Source organism: Cyprinodon variegatus, unplaced genomic scaffold, assembly GCF_000732505.1.
Source record: "Cyprinodon variegatus isolate N-32 unplaced genomic scaffold, C_variegatus-1.0 Scaffold1053, whole genome shotgun sequence".
NCBI classification, from domain to species: Eukaryota; Metazoa; Chordata; class Actinopteri; order Cyprinodontiformes; family Cyprinodontidae; genus Cyprinodon; species Cyprinodon variegatus.
Genome location: NW_015151506.1, coordinates 13,642 through 23,214, shown reverse-complemented (window position 1 = coordinate 23,214; position 9,573 = coordinate 13,642). Strand labels below are relative to the sequence as shown.

The 9,573-nt window shown below is 39.2% G+C and overlaps 1 protein-coding gene across 1 annotated transcript in view; it reads left to right on the top strand.

The window, feature by feature from the left end:
• The window catches only part of LOC107101096 (paraspeckle component 1-like), a 29,550-nt gene extending 20,525 nt beyond the window's left edge, over nt 1–9,025 (top strand). The window contains exons 10-11 of the mRNA XM_015399859.1: nt 8,753–8,801; nt 8,885–9,025. Of these exons, the coding sequence (XP_015255345.1) occupies nt 8,753–8,779 (27 nt within the window). The 3' untranslated portion in view covers nt 8,780–8,801; nt 8,885–9,025. The remainder of the gene's footprint in view (nt 1–8,752; nt 8,802–8,884) is intronic.
• The last annotated feature ends 548 nt before the right edge of the window (nt 9,026–9,573 follow it).

The following is a 9,573-nucleotide window of genomic DNA, read 5'->3' as shown; positions in this document are numbered from 1 at the left end:
ACTGAGTGTCCTATAAAAGGGTTAACCGGCTGTAATCACCCATGCATCTTATATAATTTGATTGGTATTATTTAATCGATTTTTGATTCATTTCAATCTTCTAATGAACAAACCTCAAAGTGACTAAATGATTTACTGCTGGACTCGGCAACTTTAAGCTTCTTCTGTAGATCCAAATATTCTCTCTGTTAGAGAAACCGAATTCTGGAACTTTCTGTAAACTGAAAGTCTGTGGCCAGATTAAACAAAGTATTTCTTTATGTTATTAGTTGTTTTACGGCCCTGTTTTAGTCCTTCGACTGTATTTTAAATATGCTTTCACTTGGCTCTTCTGCTGTTACCTTATTTTCTGCATTGTAGATGCTCTGATTATTAAACCCTGGAGGAAGCTGCTGAAAATTGGCCCACAGAATGTTCACTGTTAGAGCTATGGGACTGCTGCTTTACAGTTGGCCTGTCATTGTGTATTTATATCTTATAAACTGAACAATTTATAAACCGAATAATTTAAATGGTTCATTTTTGTATGCCATTTAAGACATTGAAGTCAGCTGTATAATTTAAGGGATTATCAAGTTTTGAGTAAATGTAATCTGCATAACGGTGAAAGTTTTGCTCCATATTGTCTGATAATTGAGAACAGATGCAGTGAAGGAAATGGGCCCAAGCACTAAACCCAGTGGTACTCCGTACGTAATCTTGATGTGTGAAGATTTGTACAATAATTAAATTAACAGAAATAATCTAAACCAACCTGATGCTGTTCTCCTGCAACATCACCGACCTTCATAACCGAAAGCTGAGATCATACGGTGTAAATATGAACTAAGGTTCAGTAACTGAAGTCATGAGATCAATACTGGAGCGATGGCTGCATGTTCCAGCAGTTAATGTGTCGCCCTCTACTTTCCATCTTTAATTATGCAAATAAACAACTGAAAATAAGTGTTGCTTTACGGCAGGAACGAGCTGTAACACCATAAGCTCTTTGAAGTAAATTACTTAGATTAAGATGGACTGCTGGTAATATACTGACCAATATAATGTCCCTTTTTTTATTGGGTCACATGGAAGCCATTTTCTCCAAGAATCAAGATGAAAGCATCTTCCCCAAAGATTTTTAGAAACTGGCTTTTTTAGTTTTGCCAGTGAGCTGGAAGTGGACGTCTGATCAGTTTCAACTACTGAGCATCCTTCAAGCTCATCCTCTAACTCAGCTATCTGTAAACGTTAAGCCTGGCGGGCCCGGTACCGGGAAAATGGCCAAAACATAGTCACATGGTGTTTCATCCACGCACACCTTTCAATTGGGGTGTTAAATTTTTTTAAATTATTTTTTCATAAGTTCTTTTTGTTTTATATCTGTATAAAATGAGATTTAAAATCCCCCCTGACATGTGACTCTGCGGGAGTAATGCAAGAGCAGGTATTCATTTTTAGCCACACCCCCTAATGGCCGCCATCATTGGGAGACTAGAGGCTAAGACCTTTCCAAGGAGGGGTTGGAGGTAATTGTGCGACCATTTCAGGTGATGTTACCGGCATGCGTTACATAAGCTGCTCTGTTATTCTTATTTTCTATTCAGTTTGGTGATAATAGTAAGTTTCAATGAAACTACGGCTAAATTTCAGGAGCAAAGGCTTTGCTTTATGAAGAAGGTCTCCAATAATGTAAATCAGCATATTTGTATGTCCAGATTCCCTTTTTATGAGTAGAAAAATGCACTTTTGCGCTTTCGGCACTGTCCCAAAATTAATTTCACCCCAAGCACACTGCCCATTAAAACCTTTGTGGAACCAACATGCTTCAACTTATTCAGTCCAAATTTGCTGGAGTTTTAGTCAAGATGTGGATCTATAAAGTCTGACGGTTCATCCAGTTTTAAATGGGGTTACATGGTGTTTTGTAATGTTTATCTTGGAAAAAAACTTTAGCTAGGCTAAATATTTTTCATTCTTTCTTTGTTTAATCACCTATAAATCAGACTTGGTGACATTTAAAATAGTGGTTCCACCTGAAAAATATCCTTCAATGCCTTTCTGTCTTACAAATTGTCAGGTCTAAGCACCTCAAACATTATACATACATACAGGGAAAGAAAGAAGGCACAGAGACAATTAATTTAGTTTTACTCGCGAGGAGAGTAGGAAGAGACTGCAGAGTTTACAATCTCCACCCCACTCTGCAGTCTTCAGCTTTCTCCTCTCTGTTTATTGAAGAAAGGGGATGTCCCTAATTACACCAGCTGAGGTTTAACTAAGGGGAAGGGAAACACAATGATCTTACTTTAAACCTCAGCACATAGGTTAAAACAAAGCATGTGGTTGTTTTACAATTGTTCCGATCTTAACCAAGAGTTAGTAAAAGATGAATCACACATTATACATCATAATAGTTCATTAGAACACAACTCATGAAACACAAACGTATAAATACAATATTTCTAACACAAATACAAACAATTGTATTTACTATTTATAGTTTGGGAGCTGAACTTGCTTTAATTGACTTGTAATTTCAGGCGCAATTTGCTCCTAAGACCCTCTGGGTTCACAGGGTTAAAGCATATGTCTGATATTAAAACCAAATATGAGATACTTATCGCTATAAACTAGATTTTAAGCTGCAGGAGAAGCTGTGAACAAAACGTGGAAAACCAAAAAAGTATTTATTTTTTCTCACAGTTGATTTGGAAATTCATTCCTTAAACATTTAAAAGCCGGTTTCATCCTTTAAAGGGGGAAACAATCAGATTACTGAACGCTTTAATGGTTTGGTTTTGCTTTATGGCCTTAAGGTTATTAGTTTGTAATAAACACATTTAATTTATAATTAATGGAACTCTAGAAACTAAAGGTTTACCTCAGAACCTCAATAGGTTCCTAAAGATGATCCTAAAATGATGATCCTAAAAATCTACAATTATTATAGAAGAGATTATTCAGTGTGGAGCAATATTTAATGTTAGGACCTCCATCTACTGTCACATCCTTCAGATGGTTTCACCGAATGGTCTAGAACTGTCCAGTAGATCAGAACTCCTTTGCAGACTGAGGCCATAAAGAACAGGGCTCCAGCAGGTGTGTCCATGCAGGTGAGGGAGGATACTGTCTGTGTGGTTGAGTGTTCTTTTGATTTCGGCTACATGAGGTGCGTTAGCTGCTGTCAGCCAGCGCGGTTCTCCATACACGCATCTTCTCTGCAGTTGGGTAACATTGACGATGAGTAGTTCTGCAGAAGTCAGTGGACATAAAAGCCTGGACTTGTTTACACTGCAGCCAGAGGTATGCTAACACAGATCCGCTGAACAGTAAGGTAAGTGTCCCCTCCATGTTTCTGATACATGAACAGTTGTTGCCTTTTCTCAGGTCCTCCTCGGACCTCGCTGATGAGGGCTTCTGGCATCACACTGAACCCGTGGCGTCACAGTGCAGAAATGTCTTCCTGAACATGTTTATGGGTGGAGATGCAGCATTTTGTCGATCTTTGCAGTATGTATGTGTCTGTAGTACTTTACCTCTGAATGTATGCAAAAATACGCCGGTGTGTATCGCTGAATGGTTCACTTTCCAAATGAGGTGTATGAAGCTGAAGCCCAGAGCTGCATTCAGAATCAGCTTTATTGATGAAATGTGTGCAGACTTTGATCTCAGGATAAATATATTTCAAATATATTTTAACAATTTATAGGAAATCAGTTCTATTCCTACTACCTCTGTGTGTCAGTCTAAATATATACTTTTTTTTTTTGTACTGCAGAGGGGAAAGGAGGTGGAATTGTTGTGAATCTGGGTGCTGTGGGTAGTAAGACGGCCTCTGGTCATAAAACCACAGGAACATGTTTTAATCTTGGCTTTTACACTAAACGTCACTAAATGTTTTCAGGGTTCACTTTTCTTTGTATTCTGCTCATTTTTGTGGCTTTTTATTCATTTATTTAGAGAAGCAGCAGGCAGGTTCTGTTCTGAGAAGACCTTGAGTGATCCCAGAACGTACCATGTAAACAAATAGAAAAAATAAACTAACATCCATCGTTTTTCATCTGGGTCCTCTATACAAGATTATCTAATTTCTAATGAAAGCCCATAAGATATTAGCCCCATTTACACTAACATCTGAAACCCTATATGTGCCAAACTCGGACCACGGCGAGCTACGACCATTTACACACCAAGCTAGCACAATTCGTTGCCTCTCTACTGGTAAACAAGCAAACCAACCCAGGGTTCCCGCGGGTCCTTAAAAAGTCTTAAAAGGCATTGAATTCTTTGATGTAAAACTGAAGTAAAACTAAGGCCTTAATTGGTATTAAAATGTCTTAAATCAGTCTTTCGTAGGTCTTAATTTTTAAAACATAAATATGATTATTTTATTACGATTTATTTTTGTAATCTAGATAAAACGTTAAAATTGACAATTATTGGCTCCGTCCCGATAATGGAACCAATAAAAGCGTTTTTGCAGCCGGGACAGTTTTGTTCCCTGCTAAAACAAAGTTTGTGAATTCAGTAAAATAATTGTTAAAATATATCTGTCATTTGTGTGTTTTTAGCTTTCTTCCTGTATGGGAAGCTTTTCAACATTTGAAACATTAGTGCAGTGGTTTATGTTAGAATAAACCTTTGGGTTAAGTTTTCGCGAGCAGGTTTTTCTTGTGTTTCATTAAAAAGTCTTGAATTGAACTTTCCTTATGCTGTGGGAACCTTGCAACATGGCGGCGCCAGTAACATTCAGGAAGTTAGCAGAGTCAGGTGTAGAAGGCAACCTTTGGTGAATTTACTTGATGGTCTGCTTTTGGGACGTAGATACGACAAATTATAGTTTAATTAGGGCTTACAGGTGCAGGAAACAACAGGAATTGAGGTTCATCACACTGCTAAGCAGAATCATTACTGGAAATCGTGCGGCACAGTAGGGAAGCTAGGATTTTTATGAATTTCTAAAATTTCCTGATTACGGAGGCTGACTGTAAGGAGATGATGCCGTCTGCTCTTGCGCTCTTTGTCATCTGAGAACCGAGCCAGAACTGAACCGCATCGATTCCTACTGATGAACTAGTACCATGTTAGCGCGGTTCGGTTCAGCAGTGCGTGACATTTACACTCAGCATCTCTGTTACCGTCCTCGGACTGATCTGGACACAGTTTTAAAAGGGTCGTGTAAATGGGGCTACCGATTCAGACAAAGGCAAACTTCAGCGAAAGTCCTCATTTGCAGCTAACCACTCAAAGACGTCCCCCAGAAACACCAGGAAAACAAAATATGTCCTACCTTTGCAACGTTTTTCCTCAAAATATATTTTCTCAACATAAGTCAGTTTCTGGAATATATCCAACAGAGTATTATTTAGTTAAAAGCTATTTCTCTCTATTGACCATATTTGGAATCTGTATCTGTGTGTAAACCATGAAAGCTTCTGCTATTCGCTGGTGATTGGCCGGGGCTTCTGTCCATCTCACATTGGCGCATATCATTGGATTCTGTCGGAAGTCGGTTTTCCAAAGAGGTTTAAAGGACAAACGGTTATTCAGATATGCCCTGCAGCCTCATGCATTTTCTTTTCCCAGCTTAGTTTTATATGTATATCATAATTACAGTGTGTAAATAAAGAATGCAAAAAAAAAAAAAACTCTTTTGGGAGGAAAAGTGTAACAGCTTTCCAAATTTAAAATTTCAAGAATAAATTTCTAATTTCACACTTGCTACATTTGAACCCAATATGTTCTAGTTACAGTTCATTCTTTATTTGTCATCGTTAAAGGAAAAGTGAGAAGTTTGTATGTAAACATCTGTTTTTGTCTTTCTTTGGGGCAAAACTTATTTTTTTGTCCATTTTAATCTAATTTACTCATAATTTACTTTCAAATATTCACATCATCCTGTGTGACCTCTAGGTTGGTTGATAATAATAGCAGTTTATTCAGTATGCAAGTTGAAAAAACCTGATGAAGTATGAATATGCCTCTTTTTGGAAAATAACCCTACGAGCTTAAGAGGTTAAGGCAGGATCAAGACGATCTCACCTGGAAACGAGAAGAAAATGATGGCTAACAAATAAATATAACCTTCTATATAAGATTTGTTGGTATTAAACTACTACAGAGCACAAAGTGTCCCAACATAAAAACTCATCCAGGCTTAGAGTGACGAAGTTTTTACTGCATTCAGGAGGAAACAAAAGGTTTCTATTGGGTCAAATATGGAGTCGGTCCATGGAGGGTGTAGGAGTTACTCTAGGATAAAATTCTAAAAGGTTTTACCTCACATTGGTGTCAATAATAAAAAGCATATTAATTTCTACAAACAGAAACCTGTTTATTTTGGTAAACATACTAAAAACTTGGTGAAAACATTCAAAAACGTCCACAAAATTAAGACAATCCCCTAGACTTTTTCCAAGTTTGAAGACGTTTCGCTTCCCATTCAGGAAGCTTTTTCAATTCAAAATGTCAGAAATGGCGTCGAGTTCCAGGTTTTATCCAGCAGCACAACAAAACCTGGTTTTAGTTTAGAAAACATGCAAATAGAAACGGACGAATGGGTCCACCCCTTTGGGATGGGGGTCGTTTGTTAGCCCGCAAAGCCTCATACCTGTCTGTGTCTCTGAAGGGGGGGTTGTTAAAGGGAATTGTTGGCCAGGCTGAAAAGGCGGGCCCTCTGTTCCCCTGTATAATTCCTGGTTGAGTGAACCCAGCATGACTCTATTTACTGAAAAGTAACGGAGTCAGGATAACTTCAATACAAACCTGGCGCCGTTTTCTACTGATGCCATCAGATCTACTGGGATTCTAACATGATTTTTTTTTTTATATACTCTAATAATCCCAGAGGGAAATTACTTCTCTGCATTTAACCCATCCCCTTGGGATTTTTTATTTTATTTTATACATGGTGGTGTCAAAGATGCAGCCTTTAGCTGTTACTTCACTAAAGGGCTGAAAAATCTAATTCTTCCATCTCTGGAATCCCCACTTTATAAAACCTAAGCTTCAGTTCCCCCCCTATGGCAGATCAGCGCTCATTGAATGAAGGATGACCAGATTTATCAGTTATTTTTCTAAGGAGTGAATTGATCCACATTCATATTCTGTTTGCTTTCAACAATAGATCTACAGGTTTAGTTCTGGAATAAGACCTTTGGAGCTTTCAGCATAGCCCAGATGCTACAAAAAGCCTTGTGTTAGTCTAAAAAATATATGCACAAGTCAAACTAGCATTAAAAGGCTTCAAATCCTGATATTTGATCAATGTTTGTTCTCAAAAAATGTTTCCAAAAAGATCAGAGATGCTAAAAATATAAAATTTGAAGTAGCAAGAAGAAAAATTAAGATATTAGAACAGCTTTTGCCTTGAGAATAGAAAAGTTTGATTAGATGCTACACAGAAAAAAAATAATTATTGGCTGGTTTTAACGCACTTTTTCATTTCTCTAATAAAGTTTTATTAAAATGAATATTTGAATTCTTGATGTCAGGACCTCTAACAGCAGAAATGGTGTCATTTAGAAAAGTAAACAGTCGAATTTATCTAGAAGTGTTTGGTAGGAAGCTTTTGGGTTGTCTGCAGACAGAACCAGGATAACTAATGAATTAATTCAGTTTTTCTCAGAGTTAACGAGGTTTGATTGAAGACTTGTTGCTTTCTTCTGTGTTGGTGATTAAAACACCACCTAGTTTCTTAGCTGTGCATCTCTTTACTCCACATTTAAATGCCAACTTTAGGAATTCCCTCATAATTATTAGAGCTGATTTCAGTTATAAGATGGTATTTATTTTTTAGCAGTATGTTTCTCCTGAACAGGAACTGTGACGTAGAACAGACCGGATGATGTCCAACACGTTGGCTCCATCCGCTGGACGCCGATCCTCTGATAACTGCAGATTAAAACATGGAGTCTCTGCTTCCTGTGAGCTTCAGTTTCTTTCCCATTTAGTCACGTCTGGCTCCTTTGCTTCACTTTGATCTCTTTGTCAAACCCGTTCTCTGGTTCTGGGAGGGCTCTGTGTTCTACTGACTGGGTGGGACTGGTGTTTTTCCCACAGAGCTCCACTGCTGTGATCTGGAAACCTACATTTTCTGTTTTAAGTTCAGAGTTTGTGGATGACTGTAACCTCACACCTGTGGTTATAACTACAGTAAAACATCTCTATCATGATCCTACAGAACCGTAGTGATTTCTATAAACAGAACCTTTGGATCCGGTCGGTATCGGCATTCAGTGTCTCTCTAAGCGTCTCAGACAAATGTTTTGTTTCACGTTGATGCCTAAACATTTCATGTGGAGGTTTGGGATGAAGTTCCCGCTGATCCTCTGAGGAGGTTGATGATTTATCCGTCTGCACTGTGATCCATTTCTCTAAACAGAACTTGTTTCCCTGATTGGCCCAAAATGTTCTTCCAGTCTCAGTGTGATGCCAGAACGTCCCTGATGGCCTGATGGCCCCTCAGATCCAAAGGGCCGTCGGCTCTCATAGTCCCGCCCTCGGGTCGGACCCTAGTTCCAGCTGCTGTACCGGGACCGTCCTGCCCACCCGACGACTCTAAAACAGCTGCTGACACAGATCAGTGTGTCGGCGCCGTTTAAGAACCCAGAGTCCAGTCAGGAGCTCATCCATGTTGATGACGGCTCCCTCTGTCCCTCACTTTATCAGTTTTCCCCTTCAGACACTCATTTTAATCTAAGAGAAAAACCTGTAAGAAGCTGCTGACCAATCACTACCAGGCTCTCACTGTGTGTTCTTCTCACCCCAGGAGCCTCAACCAATCAGAGGAGGCTGAGGGTCGGATCTGAGCAGCAGCGGTAAGACCACCAGCATCCCGGCGCCACGACGCACAGAGGAGGTTTCACAGCCGAGTTATTGTCCTGTTCTTTGGTCTCTAAAGGTTAGAAATCAAACCTGAAGCCTGAGGAAGTGTCGGAGCTGCAGCAGAACCGATCAGTGATGCCGAGGTTTCCTCCACGTTGGGAGTCCTGACCCCATCCATGGAGATTTAAAGGTACGATCCAACCTGAATACAGAAAGCTAAAAGATGAACATGTCCTTGCTTTTATTGATTTTTATTTTGTTTTCTTTTTTGGCAGGGATTCGGATGAAGATGCGGTACCAGCATGTGTCCAGCAGGGGGTGGACAGACAAGGCTCCAGCTGACAGTTTTTCTTTCTGTTAGAAAATAAATGAAAAGAAAACAGTTTGTTTTTTTGTCTTTGTTGATCTTCAAACATTCAAAGCTCTTTCAGTTTATAGTAAATGTTTATTTATCATCCAAACTTCAGAGGTTCAGGTAATTTATACCTAATATATTTAGAAGGTGGATTCCTAACCTTATTAATGGGAAGCAGGACAGGAGGACATCTTGATCTGAGCAGTTTACTCTACTTCACTGCCTCCACTTCAGACTCTAAGGCGAAAGGTGTCACGCTTCCACTGCAGCAACACCTTCTTATCCCGTGTGTTGGCCGTCAACCCTGGAGGAGGAACCGGGGGCCTTAAGTTGATCCAGACTGAATCTGGGTGAGCAGCTGCACTCAGACATAATCAGGAAATAATCTAGACCACGAAAGATTTATATAC